At 43.2% G+C, this 24,395-nt stretch overlaps 1 protein-coding gene and 1 pseudogene across 39 annotated transcripts in view; one reads left to right on the top strand and one right to left on the bottom strand.

The window, feature by feature from the left end:
• Positions 1-24,395, top strand: part of LOC126203575 (mucin-2-like) — a 366,840-nt gene that overhangs the window by 176,426 nt on the left and 166,019 nt on the right. For all 39 annotated transcript variants that reach the window (XM_049937906.1, XM_049937910.1, XM_049937908.1 and 36 more), the window contains exon 9: positions 8,329-8,883. In XM_049937906.1, the coding sequence (XP_049793863.1) occupies positions 8,329-8,883 (555 nt within the window). The remainder of the gene's footprint in view (positions 1-8,328; positions 8,884-24,395) is intronic.
• Positions 4,106-4,223, bottom strand: LOC126204705 (5S ribosomal RNA; annotated as a pseudogene).

Here is a 24,395-nt window from a genome sequence, read left to right as displayed (position 1 = left end):
GATGGTTTATCGCCAGACTCGTACATTCTACACACCAACGTGGATATTTGTTTTGTTGCCACTTCCCCCAATGGTCTTAGAAATTCTGATGGAATGTTACCTACCCCTTCTGCCTTATTTGATCTTAAGTCTTCCAAAGCTCTTTTAAATTCTGGTTCTAATACTGGATGTCCTGCCTCTTCTATATCGACTCCCGTTTCTTCTTCTATCGCATGATCAGACACGTGTTCCCACTCATAGAGGCCTTCAATTTACTCTTTCCACCTGCCTCTCTTCTGTGCATTTAACAGTGGAATTCCCACTGCGCTCTTAATGCTACCACCATTGCTTTTAAGTTCACAAAAAGTTGTTTTGACTTTTCTATATGCCGAGTCAGTCCTTCTGACAATATTTTCTTTTTCGATTTCTTCACATTTTCCATGCAGCTATTTCGCCTTAGTTTCCCTGCTCCTTCGATTTATTTAATTCTTAAGTGACTTGTATTTCTGTATTCCTGAATTTCCCCGAACAGTTTTGTACTTCCTGCTTTTATCGATCATTTGGTGTATTTCTTCTGTTGCCTATGGTTTCTTCGTACCCAGCTTTTTTATCCAACTTCCGTGATTTCTGTATTTAGAGATGTCCAGTCTTTCACAAGTGAATTGCCCACTGAGCTATTCCACATCGCAATATCTTTAGCCTCAGAAAACTTCAAGCATTTCTCTTCATTCTTCCTAATTAGTCCTTTATACTTCAGTCTATTTTTCCGCACTGCCAAAAAGTGATCTGAGTCTATATCTGCTCTTTGATACGCCATACAATCCAACATCTGATTTCGGAATCTCTGCCTAACCATGCTGTAACGTAAGTGAAGTCATGTACTGGTGCAGAAGTCCTGTGTGACTCTCCAGTAGTACGAGCACATTAAATGAAAACTTCTCATATCACGAATGTACCGAGTACTGGGAACATCTATGACTGCTCTTATTTTCTCTTTATCGGGAGGAACGCCATTTTCTAGGTGCACCAAGATTTTTTTCCTAGGTCGGCGAAGAGGAATTTTTGCATTCGGGCAGAAGCCTGGAGTCCTGAAAACACTTCAAAACGGTTATCTGGTCGCTTAGACGCCCTTCAAATGTATTCAAAGAAACGAAAATTTCATCTAGGCATATCGTTTATTTAAGGTGTCGAAGAATGTTGTTCGAATTTGGCTGGCGCGGTACTGAAATACTTTATCAGGTGAGGAGCTGGAAGTGGTAAGATGCCAGGCCATAAATAACGTTAAACTTAACCTACAAGAAAGAAAAATTTATTAAATGAAAAGGTCCCCAAGCTGTTGTTAAAAAATTTCTTTTAACATGTGAAATTAACAAGATCAGATAAACGCATGACGTCGCTCATCTATTCTGCCACTACATAAATTTAAATATAGCACAGTATGACCTCAATTATAGACAAAAATATTTTTATCAACACAAGGTTCCAAAAGCATACATCAAGCAATACAAAAAAGTTTAGTTAACGATATAGTTAACACTTGTATGCATAGCAAAAGAGAACAGGCAAGGACGACTCTAAAAGAATGTGAAATATAGTCCAGAGAAATGTTATTTGATCCTTCGTAAATAATCAACTAGAATGCAAATTTCAGCCAAAGAAAAGGTAGAAAAGTACATGGCTTGATTTTAAATTAAGATATTCAGGCTAGTTTTATAAATGAATGTACAAACAAAATTCAACAAGAATGCCCTCAAGGCTTCACTTAAAACAGTAAACAGTAAAATTAATCCTCAGTACCAAAATTAGTTGTGTAAAACGAAGACAAATATTGTTCACAAAATACAAACCAGTATTAAACCTAATTATCCAACACAATCTGAGAAAAATAATGATGTCCATAGCTACAACACTAGAGTAAAAAATTTCCTTTATTACCCGTTACTGAAGTTGTCTGTGACTCAGAAAAAAAATTCAATAGCAGCTACAAAAATTTTTGGTCATTTGTACAGTAACATAAAATATCTGACAATAAAGAAAGTTTAAATCTAACCTATAATCCTTTCTTCTATAAATCTCTTACTATTCCATGGACGAATTTCTATTAGAAAACTGGTAGTCTGTTACAAAACTAGTTTTTAAATGTAGTTGCAAGAGTAGGACTAAAAAATATGTTAATTGATGATAACATTAAACATGTAAACATGCCTCATTACGTATCATTTCGGTAAAAGACCGTTCAAACTAATATTTTCTCTGCAATCTTCAGTTCAACTGACATGTGTCACTTCATAACTAGTATCGTTATTCAGTGCATAGTGTTAATATTCGGAGACTGAGATTTTTACTTTGTAGCATCATAACTTTATTCTTAACAAAACAAACAAAAAACGTATTCAAGTATTGTATTACGTTATATGTCTCGTAAACAACAGCATAAACTTCATTAACATAACTTATAAAAGTTTTTTTAATAATACGATTTAAATAAAACTCGGTCCTAATTTGACGTTACTTTAATATTCGGATACTTCTCAGAACTAATTACTTCAATACCATTTTTTGTGAAAAGTATATGTTTCAATGTCTTGTCGGGTAGCCATTCTATTGTGTTACATGTTTCAAACGCTGTGACATATTGCTAATGATATTTTTTAAATAGTCAGTACATACATCGTTCCATTCTCTTTCAATCGACGCTTCAAAGTTTCCTTGGAAGTTATTGGTGTTTTTCTCATACGTCGCTCTAGGTCTCCCCATGGAAATGGAAATGGAAATACATTGACAGTAGGGTTGAGGTCTGCTGATTAAGGTTGTGGTTATGAGACTTTCGGGCAGTTGTACAACAAATATTTCTGCGCAGTGCGAGCCTTATGTTTCGAGCCATTACTACTACTACTACTACTACTACGGCTACTACTACGTGATCAGGCCCAGTGGATGGCACGCATCCACAAGTCTCCTCCTCCACTGTATTCTGTCCATTGCTGCTATCCGCCATCCGTTCACATCTATTGACACTTGGTTGAAATCTTCATGGAGTCTATCCCTCCAGCGCTTCTTGGGTCTCCCTGGCGGTCTCTTTCCTGTAGGTGTGGAATCCAGGAGCTTCCGAGGCCATCTGTGGTCCTCCTTCCGGGCCACATGACCAGCCCACTGCATTCGTTTGGCTTTGACAATTCCTACTATGTTGGGCTGCTGGTATAGTTCCTCAAGCTCTCGGTTGTATCTGATCCTCCATTCCCCAGTACCTGCATCCAGAATCGGACCGAAGATCTTCCGAAGCACTTTTCTCTCAAAAACAAGGAGCTTATGGAAGTCCTGTTTCCGGATACTCCATGTCTCACAGCCGTATAGAACAACAGGCTGGATCAGGGTTTTGTACAGTCGAATCTTGAACTGTCTGTAGAGATATCTGGGCCGATGCAGTTGTGCTAGGCTGTGGCAAGATCGGTTTCCTGCTTGTATTCTGTCATTGATCTCTGCTTTACATGACGAGTTCTTAGTGAAAAGTGCCCCTAGGTAATTGAATTCTTGTACTCTCTTGTTAGGACTGGTACCCAACCTGCAGTGATTGTAGATGATAAGCAGTCTGACAATGACCACGCATCATAACGAGGTACTCTCTCTTGGCTTCGTTTATGTTTAACTTGAACGTGTTTGATATCCTTATTTTTTCAGCATTTTTTTTACATATATTTGTACATAATACTCTCTATGAACACTAATTGGCCAGGTTCAAATATGGATATACAGCCCCAGACTAAAACAATGCCACCTCCATGTTTTACACTTGGCATAACATTTGTGACTTTACTTCTTCTGCCACACGATCCTTCGTCGATTCGACCCAAAAATTTTAAATTTACTTTCGCCGGTAAAAGTGACGACGTTCCACCATGTTTCTTCCTTCATAATAAACTCCTCCCGCACAGGCTATGAAGGCCCAAAGGCACTGACTGGCTGCCGTGTCATCCTCAGACCACAGGCGTCACTGGATGCGGATATGGAGGGGCATGTGGTCAGCACACCGCTCTCCCGGCCGTATGTCAGTTTCAGAGACCGAAGCCGCTACTTCTGAATCAAGTAGCTCCTCAGTTTGCCTCACGAGGGCTGAGTGCATCCCGCTTGCCAACAGCGCTAGGCAGACCGGATGGTCGCCCATCCAAGTGCTAGCCCAGCCCGACAGCGCTTAACTTCGGTGATCTGGCGGGAACCGGTGCTACTACTGAAGCAAGGCCGTTGGCCCTTCATAATAAACTCTTTAGCAAAGTCCAATCCCTTCTTTCGATATTCTGTTCATTCATATACGATTTCGTCCTACGCACCCATTATCTGCGAAACGTTTGAGGAGGTACCTTCATTTCAGTCTCATATAGAAGCTCACTTGCTAATTTGGGTGCACTAGGTGTACGATCCTTCCTTCGTCCTCGTATTAGAGTCCTCTTGTCATATGTGTCCAACTTCTTTCGTTGGCCCTTCTGAGGTACAGAGTCTATACGGTCCTCGTTCTTGAATTGTCTGCCGACACCTGCCAGAGTATTCTCACTCACGTTGTGCATGACAGCAGTTTCTCTACATGATTTACCCTTCGCCTTATGAAAAATGACAGGTTGTCGTATATCAAAACTGAATAAGTTTTGCATGGCATTGTACCATCTGGACGGTCGACCGCTCTTGTAAACCAATGCTGCCTTTTGACTCGGAGTATAACTTGCATGAACGATCAAAACAAGTCTTACACTGTCAACAATCTGAGTACTACAGTAACGTGAAAATCGAACAATGTTATTTAACAACTGTTACAAATTGTGTAAAAGAAGTTCTTACTGTTATTTATTGGACATCCGCTCTAACATAATAATTGACTATTTTTTATTTCTGTTTTGTTAAGAATAAAGTTATGATAGTACGAAGTAAAATCTCGTGGTGTCCGAGTATTTACGTTCCTCACTGTGAAAACTTTCTCATTTATTAGTCTTCTCTGAATAACTCTAAATTTCTTAGGTCGTAGCTCTTTAAGCTACTCATTAAATAACCTTCGTATCTTCTTGTAATTTATTGTTTAAAGAGAGGCATAGCCATTGATAAAAGTCACTGCACAACAGAAATACAGTGTCATAAACCTAATTTTCTTTAAGTTGTTATGGTTTCATGGTAACAGAAATTTAAAAATTCTATTGTGGTATCATCTGGACTACCTGCCTTTTTATTATTATTGTTATTTTTATTAGCGAATGTCCCTACCGGAGCACGATAAGCAGGTTATTTTCGTTTTTCTTAAGGTTCTTATTACTCGTCTTTTCCCAATATTTCTTCATTTTCTCCCCGAATGCCTTCTTTCGTTCTTTGATACACTTTGGTCGTTATGGTTTTGGTTCCCTCTCTGGAGTAAACTTCCATTGGTCAATTTTGTTTCTGAATGCATCCCTGTCTAATGTGTTTGTTATATCAATTTTGGCTTTTGTCAAATCCTTCTTAACTTCAGTTCCCCAGGGTATCGATGCTTTAAGTGATGTCACATAGTCCATTAGATCACGTAGTCCATTGGACATTTAGTTAGTCTGTCTCCACGTAATCTGCCTAGGTCCATAGAACTTCATTCGTCACTTTCTGACATCAGTTTCGATGTTTGATACTTTTCCTGTTGTCTCGATGGTTTGCAGTCTGTATCCATCTTGCGTATATCGTGGTCCCAGAATTGTTCTAATAATCTTTCTCTCTACTTTCTTAATTTTTTGTATATCTAGTTTTCGATTCCGTGAGAGTGTTTCACCCGCATATGTGACTGTCGGTTTGATTACAGTGTTACAGTGTCTGATTTCAGTGCTTTTTGACAGGCATTTTCTGTTATACAAATTTGGACGCTTTCTTGATTCTCTGCAATGTTTTTCAAGTCCTGTAGGTTCAATAATTTCACCGAGGTATTTAAAGTGTTCGACTCGGTTGCTTTCACCACAATTTGTTTAAAGTTTCGGAATATCTAACTTGGAACACATGAATTCAGGAAATTTGCAGGCCATCCTTCTCTGCACATTCTTTGATGGTCTCGATTTGTTTTACTGCTGTTTCTTCACTGTCATTTAGAATCGCTAAGTCATCTGCAAACATTAAATATAGAACGCCCAATTTTCCTTGACCTGTTCCTACTTCGATTGGCTTCCAAAAGTTTTGCTTTCTTAGTTCTATGTTTCATCCTTTCATTACTTTATCTGAATCTATGTTAAATACTGGGGGCGAGAATACATACCCTTGTCTTACTTTTGTTTTAACTAAGAATGGTTCCGAAATTTCATCTGTGAATTTAATTGTTTGATTTTGTTTCTGCTAGTGTTTGTTCGATCAATTTCGAGTTTTGGCATCTAGTCTGCGTTCTTCTAGAACATTGCACAGAGATTGTCTATCTAGAGAATCGTATTTTTTTTTTTTTAAATCAACGAATGTGCGGACTATTGGTTTCGACCTGATTGCTTTAATTTTTGAAATAGTTTTAAGATTAAAGATCTACTATTCTTAATGTTTCTGTTTTTCTTAGTATAACTGTTTTTTGATTGCACTGGTTTTCATTAGTCAAGAAGAATCAAGAAAAAGCGGTTACTCGAACAGCTGTAACTACATATGCTGCAGACGATCAAAATGTTGTGACACATATTACATTGTGTTAATACCTATTTATTTAAAATGATGCAACAGACTCCAGAAGTATCGCATCTAACCTTCGGTTTTGTCTCATTGTTACTGGTATTATCTTTCATTTATCGATACATTAAATGATGAAATCACCGTTGTAGTGGCTGCAGCAAAAACATATCATATTCAGTGCAATGTTTCGGCGGGTTTCCTTAGTATAAATAAAAGCAAACATAAATCGAAGGAGCGCGACATAGTCCTCGGGCGTTATTGGCAGATACATTGGTTGCAGATTGGAGCCATAGTACATAAACGACAAGGAGACTGGATCCCCACCAGTGAGTCAAGAGTCCTGCATCGCAACTGGCCTGACAGACATCGGAATGGCATCATTACAGCTAAATTGGTTGCCCCAACTGCCTCCTGTTCGTAAGGCACACAGCTTGTCATCAAATTGTAACACAATGAAGGTGGCATCCAACAAGCGTCAAATTGACATGTTATATACTACTCGCTTGGGTATGTTGGCTGATTGTGAGAAGATCGATTTATCCTCATGTAAGAAGGAGATGCACCTACCAGAGTGTGTTATAATTCGTTCACCCCAGCTGGTAGCCTATTGAGGCTGATTTATTGCCCTATAGTATTGCTCTTGATTTGGTTGGGAGTCCATGACTGGTATACGAGCATGGAATGGGTGGATTCTTTGATGGCCATACTGAAGGCCATGCAGGATCTTAATGAGGTACACAATGAGCGCCAGACAGGACAGGCATATAGATCGTCCAGCCATGCAGGATCGTAAAGGCACATCTCTTAGTTCAATCAGGAACTGTGTCTGTTTGCAGTGTGACAAGTACGCACACGGACAGTGTAACTACGCCTGTACCACCAAATTCACAGTACAGCGACCATCGTTGCAGGTTCTGTCTAGGTGTCACCAGCGAGATGTTTACCGAGTGTGGTGCGCCCACCATTTAATAACAGGCACAAGGGTGCCACCATGTCATCTTTCCAAACGAGTTTCATTTCTGCGCACAGACGTATGTGGAGGTTCCGAGAAGAAAAAATGTTGCCAGATTGTATTTCTCATGGTCACATGGGCCCAGCACCTATTGTGATGATATGGGGTACCACCTCTGTAATTTGGACATCAGATGTTACATTTCTGCCATGTTAATGCCAGTGGCTGTACCCTATTTCTGAAGAGTCCTTGATGCTATCTACCAACAAGCCTGTGCTGTCCTTATCTACCTCGACACACGGCATGTTCAACGATTTCACTGGTCAGCACATTACATATGTGTCTCACGCACTGGAAGCATCTCAAAACGTTCAGCCAAGAGACTGCCACACCACCACTTGGCAGCCACTACAATTCATAATCCCTCGTAGATTTGAAGCAGCACGGAATGACATACCAGTGTCTGCCACTCGAGCTCACTTCGACTCGATGCTCAGGCGAGTTAGAGATATCGTTGCCGCCTGAGATGATACCCTGTACACCCTCAAATCATCTTCAAAATTTAATCATATGTTGCTCCTACCACAGCATATATGCGTATCAAGTAAAATTACGTTAGTTTCAATGCATCCTTTCACAGGCCAACGGTGTATTCTGCAGAGTTACGGCTGTCCACATTTGTGGAAACCATCGTAAAAGAATACCGGAAGGTAAGTGTTCGGAGCACTGTAGTCTCATCAAGTTTCTACTCGTTGCAGCATGCCCGACTCCGGAGCCGTGCCCCACGACGGTGGAGCCCACGCAGTGTCCCGAACCGGAACCCTGCCCCACCACACCACCTCCGGAGCCGTGCCCCACGACGGTGGAGCCCACGCAGTGTCCCGAACCGGAACCCTGCCCCACCACACCGCCTCCGGAGCCGTGCCCCACGACGGTGGAGCCCACGCAGTGTCCCGAACCGGAACCCTGCCCCACCACACCGCCTCCGGAGCCGTGCCCCACGACGCAGTGTCCTGAACCGGAACCCTGCCCCACCACGCTGCCTCCTGAGCCGTGCCCCACTACGACACAGCCCACAGAGTGCCCCGAGCCAGAGCCCTGCCCGACAACAGCGCCGAGCTCCACCACTGAACAGTGCCCGGTGTGCCCGGAGTGCTCCTCGACAGCTGAGCCTGCAACCTGCCCTACCAGCTGTCCCACGAATCCTCCGTGGCCCACGACGCCGTACCCAGTGTGCAGTTCTTCGAGCATCACGGAGCCGTGTATCTGTGAAGCTCCTTCACAGTGCACGTCGGCCGAGACCACCTCTACTGGTACAGTATTGCTCGCACCTTCTGCCACGCGTGTTCCCACACACTAACACTACACACTTTCCAGATTATACACAGAGGATTCTTGAACACAGGATGTGATCGAGTGCATATTGCACTCTTCTTCTGGTTCTCTAGACATTTTAGTACAAAGTGTTTTACACAGGAATGGTCAGTTCCCATATTACAAGAAAACTGACACACATTTTAACTCTTACTCTGACGAGAGCAGTACTCGTAAGTTTTCATCATCACCATGGGAAAAATATCAAGCTGTGACCAAGAAATATGCTGATGCTTTAGTCCTTTTCCACATATTCACCCTTCAGTGCAATACATTTGTCGCAACAGAGGTCTTGGTTGCAGATATCTGCATTTTGTCTGTTCAGGAAATATTCCAGCTTGAAAATAATCTCGTCCTTAGCCTGGGAAGAAGTGACTGGGTGTCATGTCAAGGGAATGCAGAGCATTGAAGCAGCGGTTTGCAGAAGCAGCAGAATGAGTTGGTTCAGTGTTGTGTAGAGGAACCCAGCAGGTGGCAGCGTTGGTCATTATCAAAATGTCGTGCGAGTTGTTGATCCACGACTGATTTTTCATCTTCTCCACTATCGCCCCAAATGTGATACGCAACACTTGGAGCACCAGGACATCTATTTCTGCTGTGATTCCCAATTCTTCGCAGAGAAATCGTCTCCTTCTCCGTTCTTAGACACTCAGATGTGCTTCAATATACTGGAGGCGTCCTCGTTGTTCCTCCTCAAATTCGAAAAACTAGCCACAGCCCGAGATTCTACATTATCAATGAGCTGCGTTATTCTTTTTTTCCTCCTCTAGTGGCGTGTTATGGTACAGAGGCGTGGGGATTGCAATGTATACCCGTACTTCAGTCATCTACCTGCGAACAAACGAAACCTTAAACATGTAACTACATTTTTTTTCAAAGTTAATTAAAGTTTTGTGACTACCACCTCTCCTGCAGCTGTCCCTTACATAGTCAATCACAAAATCTCTTTGTTATGCCTAACACTGCATGCATTCCATAAAATGTAGTGCACAGTACGTTCTGCCCAATCCATGGGCAATCTGGTCATTCTGCAACCGTCTAAGGATCTTGTGTAGGCCAACAAGAAAAACTGTAGAGGAGTTAATTTCAGATACGTCCGACCGAGTATGCGGCTCACCTCAGCCTGTACATCCTCCCCTGAATCGCGGCAGTAAAATGTACTTGCGTGCCACAGTGCAATAAACACGTTTCTTCGCGAGCTCACACTGGCAAAACGTCGACAAGTCTGCCAGTACTTACTGCAAGAAAATTAAGTACCATTGCCCTGTTAAGTGGAGAGTAAAGCTAAACAGTCCAGTTAAGCCACAATCGACAATACCACACCGTCCATTGATGCCGAAACTGTGCCGAACTCCACTGAAATGTGTGATGTGAGACTTTAGTTGAGATCAGATTTGTCTATTTCGAACGTTCAAACTTTGATATTTGTAAGAGTTTAAACAGGATTTTGTTTTTGTTGTGATATAAAAACAAAGCATTTCCGATGTCCACACGCGAAATTTCATCTGCTGATTCGTTTCCCACACATCTAGATATGTAAAAACAGGGACTGTACAATACTGAAATAAGCTAATCAAGTCTGAGGAACACAATTTCCTACCTGTCAGAAGCACAACACTAGATCTACAATGTTTTTAGTACATCTTAAACAGTTAGTCATTGAATCTCCATTCATTGTACAGTGCATCGACAAATACAAATACACATTATAAGACATACTGCCGTAATATGATGTTGCTTACCACTTAATATAACCATCTACGCCCTTAGTATACAGTGACGGAGGAAAAAACTCACATCAAAAAGTAATTATGTTAAGTAATGATGTTTCGAAAATCCGTTTGTCTGGGTAACATATTTAAGTGATCAGCATTGTTAGATCACAGGTTAATATAAGCGCCAGATAAGACATTGAAAACGTGAAATGCTGGTACATTAATAACCACTGTAACCGCCAGTACGTTTAATGCAAGCATGCAAACGCGCATGCGGTGTTCTGTAAAGGTGCCGAATTTACGTTTGTGGGATGGGGGATGGAGTGGTAGAGCACTTGCCCGCGAAAGGCAAAGGTCCCGAGTTCGATTCTTGGTCCGGCACACAGTTTTGTTCTGCCAGGAAATTTCATATCAGCGCACACTCCGCTGCAGAGTGATAGTCTCATTCTGGAAACATCCCCCAGGCTATGGCTAAGCCATTTCTCCGCAATATCCGTTCTTTCAGGAGTGCTAGTCCTGCCAGGTTCGCAGGAGAGCTTCTGTTAAGTTTGGAAGGTAGGAGACGAGGTACTGGCGGAAGTAAAGCTGTGAGGACGGGGCGTGAGTCGTGCTTGGTTAGCTCAGTTGGTAGAGCACTTGCCCGCGAAAGGCAAAGGCCCCGAGTTCGAGTCTCTGTCCGGCACACAGATTTGATCTGCCAGGAAGTTTCATATCAGCGCACATTCCACTGCAGAGTGAAAGTCTCATTCTGGAAACTTTGAGAATGATTGCGTAAACGAAAGACAACACCATTAGAAGAATTTGCCGAGGGGAGCAAAGTGTTTATCTGTAACTCATGCTCAGAGCGTGAAATAAATTGAAAAGTGATTTGATCATGTCCAGTTGGTACTAAAACTGAAACAGTCCATTTATCAAACGATAAGGAAGTAAAGTAGAAAATGAGGGTCTTAAACCATTTTACAATTACAAATAATCATAATAACTGAAGATGAAGGAAAAGGTATCCAAAAGAATTTACTCAACTATTTAAAGAATATTTGCAAACTAAGACACGGGATTTTCTGCAAGTCGTGGATGAAATTACAGAACGGATCGGTAAGTGTGGATTACCTATCTCCCTGGGATTTACGAAGATGGAGAAAGCTTTTGCAACTTTTTTGACGAAATCTGTATTAGTAGTCTGTTAAACAGAAGACAGCGATTCGTCCTATTATAGCATACTGTCATTCATATACACCAATAATACAGATTCTATTATACTTTGTCGGAACACCCTAAACTAAGGATCGAAAGGGGAGGCATGGAACGAGATTACAAATCTCAAAAACTATTCTCAGTAGTTGCAGAGAAAGTTTTCATGTCCTTAAACTCCAAAAATGAAGAATAAATACCTGTCAATGAAATATATCCAAACCCCCTACATTTTGCTGAAATCATTGCGCTATCTGCACCTAATACAGATAAACCAAACCCAATTTGAAAGAAAAAAGCCCTGAAAATCAACTATATTTAGCCTAAAGTAACGTATGATCCACAAATCGAAAAGAAAATAACACAAATTAACAATGAAATTGTAGCACCAGTTGATGAATATTTGTACGTAGGACAGTAACGAGTGGATGGACAAGAGAAGAAATACAGAGCTTTTGATAAAAAGAGTTTACGTGAATAGGCTTCCAGTTAAAATAAAGAACTTTAGGGTTAGTATATACTACCAATTTTGAATTACAGCTGCGAAACATCGAAGTCACGCAAATACTCCTGGTTTTTCAGTACCCAAAAGAGATATTCTTGTTGAAAATTACTGAAAAACACACACATCTGTAGGGAAACAGACTAGTATGAAGGTGATTACACTAATTAAAATTTAAATTGAGGTCGTATAGCGAGACAGGGACTCCCCTCTCAGTTATTCTTCGTAGCAGTAACGCCCGCGTTCACGCAAAAAAATATAACAGAAATTTTAACTTATCTGTTACATAAATTTGAAGTCTGGCAGGTAACTTTAAGAGAGGGGGAAAAACGTGATCGACCGCTAAGGAAACGAGTAAGAAGTCTATTTATTTAATGCTGGAATAACTAAAAAAACTATAAATTTTGTCTGTGGCCAAAATTTACCACATAGTAATGCTCATCAGTACAAGCAAATGAGTCCCCTCGACAGCCCTGAAAGCCGGCCGGTGTGGCCGAGCGGTTCTAGGCGCTTCAGTGTGGAACCGCGCGACCGCTACGGTCGCAGGTTCGAATCCTGCCTCGGGCATGGAGGTGTGTGATGTCCTTAGTTTAGTTAGGTTTAAGTAGTTCTAAGTTCTAGGGGACTGATGACCTGAGATTTTAAGTCCCATAGTTCTCAGAGCCATTTGAACAGCTCTGAAATAGTGTAACATGGTCCATTTGAGTTCCCGAAGCACCTCTGCTACACTTAGGTGTTGTTGGAATCCACCGGTTGCAAGTACAGCAGCCCACCTCTGAGCTGATTCGATGTCTTCCTTCAGTTCGACCTGGTACGGGTCCCAAACATTCGAGCAGTACTCAAGAATAGGTCGCACCAGCGACCTATGTGCGGTCTCCTTTCGAAGTCCACCATTCGTCTTCTCACATGCTCATTCCACTTCATATATCTTTGCAGCGTTACGTCCAGATATGTAAACGACTTGACTGTCAAGCAGGACACTAGTAATTATCCGACAATTAGAGGTTTCGATCTCCCTACTCACCTGTATTAACTTACATTTTTCCACATTTAGGGCTAACTGCCATTCATCACACCAACTGGAAATTTTGTGTACCTCGTATTGTCTCTTCCCACAATCACTCAACTTCGACAGCTTACCGGACGCCACGGCATCATCGGCAGACAACTGCAGATTGTTCCCCACCCTCTCAGCCAAACCATTTATGTATATACACTCCTGGAAATTGAAATAAGAACACCGTGAATTCATTGTCCCAGGAAGGGGAAACTTTATTGACACATTCCTGGGGTCAGATACATCACATGATCACACTGACAGAACCACAGGCACATAGACACAGGCAACAGAGCATGCACAATGTCGGCACTAGTACAGTGTATATCCACCTTTTGCAGCAATGCAGGCTGCTATTCTCCCATGGAGACGATCGTAGAGATGCTGGATGTAGTCCTGTGGAACGGCTTGCCATGCCATTTCCACCTGGCGCCTCAGTTGGACCGGCGTTCGTGCTGGACGTGCAGACCGCGTGAGACGACGCTTCATCCAGTCCCAAACATGCTCAATGGGGGACAGATCCGGAGATCTTGCTGGCCAGGGTAGTTGACTTACACCTTCTAGAGCACGTTGGGTGGCACGGGATACATGCGGACGTGCATTGTCCTGTTGGAACAGCAAGTTCCCTTGCCGGTCTAGGAATGGTAGAACGATGGGTTCGATGACGGATTGGATGTACCGTGCACTATTCAGTGTCCCCTCGACGATCACCAGTGGTGTACGGCCAGTGTAGGAGATCGCTCCCCACACCATGATGCCGGGTGTTGGCCCTGTGTGCCTCGGTCGTATGCAGTCCTGATTGTGGCGCTCACCTGCACGGCGCCAAACACGCATACGACCATCATTGGCACCAAGGCAGAAGCGACTCTCATCGCTGAAGACGACACGTCTCCATTCGTCCCTCCATTCACGCCTGTCGCGACACCACTGGAGGCGGGCTGCACGATGTTGGGGCGTGAGCGGAAGACGGCCTAACGGTGTGCGGGACCGTAGCCCAGCTTCATGGAGACGGTTGCGAATGGTCCTCGCCGATACCCCAGGAGCAACAGTGTCCCTAATTTGCTGGGAAGTGGCGGTGCGGTCCCCTACGGCACTGCGTAGGATCCTACGGTCTTGGCGTGCATCCGTGCGTCGCTGCGGTCCGGTCCCAGGTCGACGGGCACGTGCACCTTCCGCCGACCACTGGCGACAACATCGATGTACTGTGGAGACCTCACGCCCCACGTGTTGAGCAATTCGGCGGTACGTCCACCCGGCCTCCCGCATGCCCACTATACGCCCTCGCTCAAAGTCCGTCAACTGCACATACGGTTCACGTCCACGCTGTCGCGGCATGCTACCAGTGTTAAAGACTGCGATGGAGCTCCGTATGCCACGGCAAACTGGCTGACACTGACGGCGGCGGTGCACAAATGCTGCGCAGCTAGCGCCATTCGACGGCCAACACCGCGGTTCCTGGTGTGTCCGCTGTGCCGTGCGTGTGATCATTGCTTGTACAGCCCTCTCGCAGTGTCCGGAGCAAGTATGGTGGGTCTGACACACCGGTGTCAATGTGTTCTTTTTTCCATTTCCAGGAGTGTAGAAACAACAGCGGTCCTTCGCACTTCCCTGGGACACTCTTGACGATACCCTTGTCTCTGATGAACGCTCGCCGTCGACGACAACATACTGGGCCCCATTATGTAAGATGCCTTCGAACCTCTCACATATCTGTGAACTTATTCCACATGCTCGTATCTTCGTTAACAGCCTGCGTAGACTGCAGACATTATGATGTACATGAAATGTATTCGCATTAGCTAAATGTGGCCAACCGTCAGCTGTAAAATGGAAAGACGAAAATGAAAATTTGTGTCGGACTGGGACTCGAACCAGCATTTCGCCCTTATTGCGAGCCGTCAGTCTATCCGAGTATGACTAACAGCCAGATCCACGTATTACGTATGCAAGCATGTCTGAAGGAAATTTGCATCGTACTTCTGAACAACAAAGGCACTGCAATAACGTGTTTATCCGCCAGCACTGGACAAATGACCTTCAGTGAAAATGTCTCCCTTTTACGGGAATCTACATAACGAATGACAAAGATAGTTGGTATCATATGGGAATTTGGATCTGGCAGTAAGTCGTGTTGGGACACCTTACTGGTGAGGCGACCGCTCGCGATACGCAGGAAATCCGGGTTCGAGTCCCGGTTAGCACATTCGGTAGGGTCATTCCATTAGACAGCTGATGGCTGTCCATATCCGCAAATACGAATACATTTCATGTAATTTTAAGCTTTCCCGCTGTCTAAGCGCTTTACCAGTGAACTACTCTACTGTGAGTGGTCGAATCTATCTGGCTCAATGGCGCACACTTTGCTGGGCGTCTACTTTTCCAACACGAGTGAAATATTGTACAGCCCACAACACAATGTTCCCAAACATATGAAAGAAAGAGCAAGACGCACAAATACTGTGCTGATGCCGACTTACAGTGCATTAACTGTAAGTCGGAAGATTGCAGAAGAAGGTAGCGGGAAAAGTAGGAAGCAAACACGGCCCCCACATAGACCGCCAAGGGGGGAGGTGGGGGGGGGGGGGTGCTGCGCGGGGGAAGCAAGCCACGCCAGGCCAGTGCAGTGTTGGGTCAGGCACGGAAGCAAACATTCGCTTTAGTGTTGTTCGTAAACAAAACTCAAACCGTATTACGTATTGATACGTTTAATAAAGATCCTAACTGCAGTAACACATCAGAACTGCAGCTAAGTGACGCAGCAGACAAAAGTAGCTACCCCACGCGGTACTGTCGGCTAGCTAATGAGCTAATGTCGGTCGCAACGAAAAACAAAGGACTACCGCCGAAGCTGACCGACTTTTACCGACTTCTACCGATTGTGGACTAGGTAGCGGTCGGCTAACTTAAAGTTGGCGCATTGTATGTACACTGATGGAAAAAACTGCAAGAATCACAAACAGTTAATGTAGAGTAATTACATTTCCGGAATACATTTGTCTAGGTAACATATTTGAATGCTTAATATTCCAAGACCACAGCTTCACGTAAGCGCGAGGTAAGCAATAGCAAATGCGAAATGTTGGTACATTAATAACTGGTGTATCAGCCAGAATGTTGAATGCAGACGTGCATGCGTTGTGTTGTACAGGTGCCGGATGTGAGTGTGTGGGATGGAGTTTCATTCCCGTTGCACTCGGTTGGTCACTACAGAGACGGTTAGTGCTGTTTGTGGATGACGCTGCAGCTATCATCGATGATATCCCATATGTACTCGACTGGAGACCGTATTGTATACAAAAGTCTGGATAGGCCTTGTCTAGGCATTAGACTGCGAATGGTTTGCTGTGGCGATGGTTGTATACTAGCGTACGCCTGTAAACTAAATACAACGTGTAATATTTGAACAATCCCTTGTTACTTGCTGTATCACCGTGCACGAAAGAAAGCATTACACAGAAACTGTGTGTGTACTTGTTTGTTTTGTTTCATCAGCCTTCTGACTGATTTGCTGCTGCCTGACACGAATTCCTCTCTTGTGTCTCAAAGTAGCATGCCTTACCTTACAGATTTTACCTTTTGCAGCTCCCTCTAATACCAGTGAAGTTATTCCCTAATGCCTGAACATATCCTATTACCCTGTTTCTTCTTCTTGTCATTGCTTTCCAAATGTTCCTTTCCTCGCCCATTCTGCGGAGAACCACCCTGTTCCTTACCTTATCAGTCCAGCTAATTTTCAGTATACTTCTATAACACCAAATCTCAAACGCTTCGATTCTCTTCAGTTCCGGAAGTCTCACAGTCATATCCTACAATGATGTGCTCAAATGTACATTCTCAGAAATTCTTCCTAAACTAAGGCAAGCAATGCCCCCCTTTGCCTGTGCTAATGCGCTTTTTACGTCCTCCTTGCTACATCAGTCATGTGTTATTTTGCTTCGAAGGTGACACTCGTAGAATTCCTTAGCTTCGTCTATTTCGTGGTCCCCAACTTTAATGTTAAAGGTAGCGCTAATTTCATTGCTGCTACTCATCAGTACTTTCGCCTTTCTTCGGTTTACTCTCAGTTCATATTCTGCACTCATCACACTGTTCATTTCATTCGACACGTCCTGTAATTCTTCTTCACTTTTACCTAGGACATCAAAGTCGTCAGTTAATCTTATCATTAATATCCTTTCACTCCGAAATTGCTTTTTCAATGCACAGACCGAAGAGCAGGGGCAAATAACTACATTTCCGTCTTACACCCTTTATAATCGAACCACTTTGGTCTTGGTCTTCCACTATTATAGTTCACTCTTGGTTCTTGTCCACATTCTATGGCAAACGTCATTCCCTTTAGCTTACTCCTATTTTATTCAGAGTTTCGAACATCTTGCACCGTCTTTAAACTCCCTAAAGTTTTTTACAGGCATATGCATGTGTCTAGATTTTTCTTGTCTTGCTTCCATTAGCATTCGCAACGTCACAAATGCCTCTCTGGTGCCTTTACCCTTCCAGAAGCCGATTTTCTTTCCCATTCCTCAGTATATTTTTCTTGTCAGCAACTTGGATGCATGAGCCATTAAGCTGGTTGTGTGATATTTCCAGTGCTTGACTGCATCTGCTGTTTTCGGGATTGTGTGCATGATATTTTTCCGGAAGACTGATGGTATGTCTTTTGACTCATAGATTATACACATCCACTGGCATAGTTTATTGGCTACTGTTCCGCCAATAACTTACGAAATTCCAAAGGAATGTTACCTACACCTTATGCCCTACTTGATTGCAAGTTTTCCAAGGTCTATTAAACTCTGATTTCATAACGATTCCAATTTCTTCCCCAACAAGGTCATCAACCACTTCCCTTCCTTCAAAGAGGCCTTCAATGTACCACTACCTGCCCTCTCCTGTGCGTTTAACAGTGGAATTCCGATTGCACTCTTAGTGGTGACACCTCTGCTTTTAATTTCCCCGAAGGCTGTTTTGACTTTTATATACCTTGAATCTGTGTTACGACGACGGTCTTCTTTTGATTCATTCACATTTTTCCTGTAGGCATTTCGTCTTGCCTTCCCAGAACTTCCTATTGCTTTAATTCTAAAATGGGTTATTCTTCTATATTCCCGCATTTCCCTTAACGTTTTCGTTTACTTTCTTCTCTCGTTGATAAACTGAAATATTCCTTCTGTTACCCAATGTTTCTTCGCAGTTACCTTGCTTGTGCCTATGTGCCTCTGTCCATCTTCTGTGACCGCCCCTTTCAGAAATGTCCATTCCTCTTCAACTGAAGGGCACTGTGATGCTCCCTGTCACTGTATTTTGTGGCCTCGCAGGCTTGGAGTACTTGCGAACCCTGTCTGGGCGTCTACAACAACTCATACAGATAGTTACACCATATCAGAGTCCAACGTTGCAATTTGTGCGCTGCCTGAGGTGGGAAAGTCTTCGCAAGATTGACAAACACCGATGATCTCTCATCAAATACAACTCCTGGCCGTAAAAATATTGGTGGCACTTCGTAATACTATAGGCAATGGCGCGTGCCTCTTTTTTAAGATGACTGTACTGACATTGCCTTTTGGTCAGAGTTTTCAAGGTAAAAGCAGTAGGTCTATCAGAAGAACCAATTTCATTGGGGAACACTGCTCCGATCCCATGAGAAGATGAGAAGGTGCATCCACAGCTAACGTGAAATGCTTAGCTGGGCCAAAGTGCATCAAACGACGCCGGCTTAAGAATGCGTCTTTTACCTTTTTAAATTAATTTTGGCGTTCTTTGTACCACACAAAAGAAACATCTTTCCGGCGCAGCTGGCAGAGTGGTGCGGCAGTTTGCGCAGCGTTATGAATATCTCTGACATAGTGCGTGGGATTCCCCGTGAGTGGAACTCTTTAACATTATGGGGTACCAGCAGATCTCTAATTGCAGCCAATTACGATGTAGTAGCGTGAGCTATGTAGTCCAGTTCTTCTTGGAAAAAGGAGTATTTTCCTTTGTTGCACTTTATGCCAACTGCAGAAAGAATTGAAACAAACAGTCTAAATTTACTAAATGTTCAGCAGGCGTAGGAGTCGTGACTACAATATCGTCTAAATAGTTTGTGCAGACGGCACCTTTCCAGTTATCTGTTACAGGAACCATTGAAAAACTGCAGTAACCGAAGCACTTCCAAACGGTAGTCGTTGAAACTGGAAAAATCCTAGGGGAACGCTCATCACAAAGCACTGGTTGGACTGCTTGCTGTCCAGTGGTAGCTGTAGGTGTGTCCCACACCAATCAGTTTATGCAAAGTATCTGCCCTGTCACAGTCTGACCATCAACTGCTCTGGACGTGGAAGAGGAAAAGAAGCCATGACAGTTTGTAGGTTTGCTGATGCTTTAAAATCAGCACACAGACGTAAACCACCTGAAGGCTTCGTTAAAACTACTAAAGGTTGTGCCCACTACCTTGGAGAAATGAGTTGGATGATCCCATTGTCTTTCCACCTGTGTAACTCTTGTGTAACTTTCTGACGTGTTGGATGGGAGACAGGGCGTGCGCGAAATAGTAGCGGCTGCGCATTTTCTTTCACTTTAATGTGCACTTCACACCATAACCTGTTCCTGATGAAAAGTTCACTCAGATTGAAGTGTTTGAAGAAGCAGCCAGTAAAACTCAATTGGGAACTAGAAAAACCGAAAACTGAGGGACTGGCAAACCGCTATGATCACGAACCAGACAACCTAGCTAAAAATTTTCAACATGGTGGAGTAAATGAAGACTGGGATCAAATTAAATCTAGTATATAAAAAGCTGCAGAAGAGACAGTTGGAAAAACTAAACCCAGAAACAAAAGGACATGGATTACAGCAGATATTATTGAGCTTATAGAAAACAGGAGACTATGCAAAAATGCAACTGATGAACAAGGAAAAGGTGAATATAGAAAATTAAGGAATTTAGTTAATAGAAAGCTAGGGACCCAAAAGAAAATTTTCTTGAGGAAATGTGCAAGGAAGTGGAAGAAAATATGCAGAATGGAAGAACTGATTTAGCCTACAAAACAGCAAATCATTTTTTTTTAATGTGAAACAACACTCTCAGGCTCAATATAAAACAAAGAGGGGAAAATGCTGTTTGGTGAAGACACGGTGAAGAGATGGAAAGAATACATAGAGGAGTTGTATGCAGGAACACCTCTTTTGGAGGAAGTAATAGGAAGAAAAGAGCAAGTAGACGAAGATGATAAGGGAGATGACATTCTGCAAGAAGAATTTGACGAAGCTCTAAAAGGACAATGGGACAACAAAGCAATGGGTGTTGATGACATCCCTGCAGAGCTGATAAAGAATGCTGGTGACAACACTTGCTATGTTTCCAGTTTCGCAGCTGGTCATCCGACGCGTCATGCCTTGAGTTCTGCCACCACGGTCGCCTCTGAGCGCCATAGCCACCGTAATGTCTCCTGTCATTATTATTATTCCAGTGTCGTCCATTGTGTCTATTGTTATGCTTCGAATGGGTATCTGTATTGGATTCGTTGTCCCCTGATACTCCACTGTCACCTTCTCCTCCTCCTGTTCCTTGTGAATCGTTGTCTAATTGTCCTAAGGCTGACTTCATTGCCTCTACGTCATCTCTAGGAATTGCTGACAACTTATCCTGAACTCCTGTCGGTAGTTCACGTACAGGCAGGGACACTGTTGCTTCTGTCGTCACTGGTTCACCTAAATACAAGTTCCTCTCATAATAATCTTGAAAAAATTTGTTTAAGTTCTGGTCAGGCGCTCTCAAAACTTCTACCTTGGTAAAGACTGTTACGTACTTTATTTTGCTTCCGTCGCGACCAATATTGTTGCAAAAATTCCTTTTAAAATTCGGCAAAGGTTGTACACTTATGTCCTATTCTCATACCCCAGGTACCAGCTTCACCTTCCAATCTTGCTGCAACAAAGCGCACCTTTCTCTGCTCATCCCATAATTCATGTAACACGCCCTTAAATTGATCTAGGAAATCTCTAGGATGCCATCTTCCATTTGGTTCGAAATCATTTTGTATACCAATTAAGCTATCTTCGGCAATGTTTCCATCACGTAATGGTGATTTCACTTCGCTCTTCACCTGCTGACCGACCTGCTCCTTAGTCTTTCCTACTTCACTGCACACTTCTTCTATTCCCCGTGCATAAGCATCCTGGTTTAGTGCAACAGCTGATACCCTGTGTTTACAGTGTTTCAATTCCTCATCCAGTTGTTCAAAATACTCGTCGTAAACCTCAACATTTTTAGTAAGTCCATCCTTCACCTCCTTGACATGCGATTCTACCCTTTCAAAACGTTTACCATTGCCTGCAACGTTCTCCTCAAACCGAACGGTAAGTTCATCTATCCTTCAACTGAGCCAGTTTCCTTAGAGCCTCATTAGTCTTGTCGATCTTTTTACTGACTCGTTCGTTTATCTGATCCACTGATTGCTTGATATCTTCCTTTAATTGTTTGTTATTCTTGCAATAATAATTTCTGGTTGCCTAGTGATCGCCTAATATCTTCCTTTAATTGTTTGTTCTCATGCTCAACCGATCGTATAATATCTTCCTTCAATTGTTTATTATCATGTAATAATGCTTTGAACGTGTCAACGATAGACAGGTGAGACCTAAATCTACACTCTTCTCGTTTGGGCGTCTCCATGACTGGTGATGGCACTGCATTTGGACTTCCCAACTCTGTTGATAAACTATTATCCCCTATACCAGAATCCTATGACATTTCTCTACTATTTGCTTCTGTTTTCGTCTCCACCTGATTATTCACCTAAAAGGCCTGCTTTCACCTCCCTGTCTACTGCAGTTGCACCAACCTCATTATTTGCCATATTGAACAACGAATAAGTCACCCAAGCAAGAAATAAACAAATCACAATAACACTCGTAGCACAGAATGGACAGCAATAACCACAACCAAACTACAACGCCGTATGCATTCAATGCTGTAATTCGCGCTCAGAAGCGCACATAACACACAAGATCACGTAACAGAAGAAAAAGAGTGAAATATAAGCTAGCGTGAATACTGTCCTGCAGTTGTATTAACTGCTGTTATAATTTTAGACCACTAAGTAATCAGGGTCTGGCAGTGACATTTACTTTACTATATGATCGGCACAGTAAGTAATGTCCCGTACCTTAGTGATACAAAAGAATTTTAACTGTCACTGTTTGTGATTACGTAATTATAGAACGCAATCTGCACTGCCAGTTAATTACTCTCATTGTTTCAGTTGCGTGAGGTAACGTTGTGAAGCGCAACTTACTTTGCGTTGTCTTCTGGCTCCGTAGTCGCGGCCGTTCCGTAGCGCCGACTCAGTTGACGCCGTGCCGCTGTCAGCCCTGCACCCTCTCTGCAAAGCGTGGTTATGTTTGCAGAGTCGCTCCTAGGCGCCGCTCACGTCGGCTGCCAAAATGTTTCCACTTCCGCTCATAGGTGCCGCTAGGGTCGTCATAAGTACGGAGTACGTTTACTTCGTAGCAAAAGTTCTTTGCACTGTCACTAATCGGACGAGTGTATTTACTGTGTCACAAGTTCTTTGGCGTACACATCCTACAGCTCGCGTTATGTCTCTCAACAATCCAAGTTAACAGTCACTGTTTATACACAAACAGTTTAGTCTCCGAATTATACGGCACTACTTATCCTAAAATTGCAGGTTCTAAAGACTCGTAACCATATAACACGGCCGGGGGTACTCGTTTCTTGACCATGTGCCCTGGCCACACCTCGTACCTGATACTCCCGCGGCGGTCATATTGTTCTGCTCCACATTGCTGCTGGCTTGCCTCAAATTATGCATCTAAATATACAAACTGATTTAGAGGAGTCGCACAACATTAAACACAACACTGTCCTACGTCTGGTATGAACAACTATATTCTGAGACGATAAGAAAATGGCAGGTTGCACTGTTTACATTCTAAGTCATAAGTGTTTATCCCAATTAGTGGATGATTACCAGTCCATAATATCACTCAGACGAGCGTACGCGTAACCGACGCGACGCTGGTGATTGTTGATGATGCGGAAGCCGAATGGTCACACGAAAGTTCTTACGCTCGTCACGCATACACAGATTTTTTGTGACAGTCCTCCTTGACACTAGTAATAATATAACACTGTTCATAAAGTTAAATTTTCAGTTCTCACTTGTGCGAGCGTGCGCGTAACCGTCGTGGCGCGGATGATTGTTGCTGATGCGAAACGCGATGACCGAACGCACGTTCTCACGCTCACTGGCACTTAAATGCTCTTTTTTGTGGTAAATAGTATTACTGATTCACATTAGTTCATCTGGGAGACCGAACACGGCGTGGATGATTGATGCTGTAGGGGGTACGACACGCGACGAGCGGACACACAAGTACGTTATCGGCGGCACTGCTCATATTTAATTACTTCTTTGCGGCCCTTTTCACTGAATTCACCTCCATATCTCATTACTTTACTGCAACAGCACTTGTATCAACACTTGAACCTCCGTAACAATGCCTTTTACATGTAGAGCTACTGACGGCACAACATAACAGCTCCGTGTCCCGTGCTCGACTCTGCAAACGCGCTGCCCGCAAAGATACTCCACAATCAAGCCAGCGATATGACAATACTCTTACAGAACCTACCGGCACAGTCTAACATAACAGTCGCGACACTTCGCCTCGATTTTGTTGCCTTCAGCGCCAGCAGCGCCCCAAGCGGCCGGTAGGTTGAACTGTGAGTTCGGCGCGATCGTGAAAGCGAATAGTGATTGTTTATTTTGATTTATAAAATGGTTTTTACCATCGGGAGCGTTTGTAGCGCAATAAATTGCAGCAGCAACAGGAAGAAGACACCACAGCTGTCTTTTTTATGTTTCCTAAGGATCCTGAGAGGTAAATACCATCATGTTACTAAACTGTATCGTCAGGATTCACTTGCAAACTGTATGTGTATAAATGGTGACTGTTTAGTTTTAGGAGCAGAAAATGGCT

The sequence above is a fragment of the Schistocerca nitens genome, chromosome 9 (assembly GCF_023898315.1).
Source record: "Schistocerca nitens isolate TAMUIC-IGC-003100 chromosome 9, iqSchNite1.1, whole genome shotgun sequence".
In the NCBI taxonomy this organism is placed as follows: Eukaryota; Metazoa; Arthropoda; class Insecta; order Orthoptera; family Acrididae; genus Schistocerca; species Schistocerca nitens.
The sequence above is the reverse complement of the archived record's forward strand: the minus strand, read 5'-3'. Positions and strand labels throughout refer to the sequence as shown.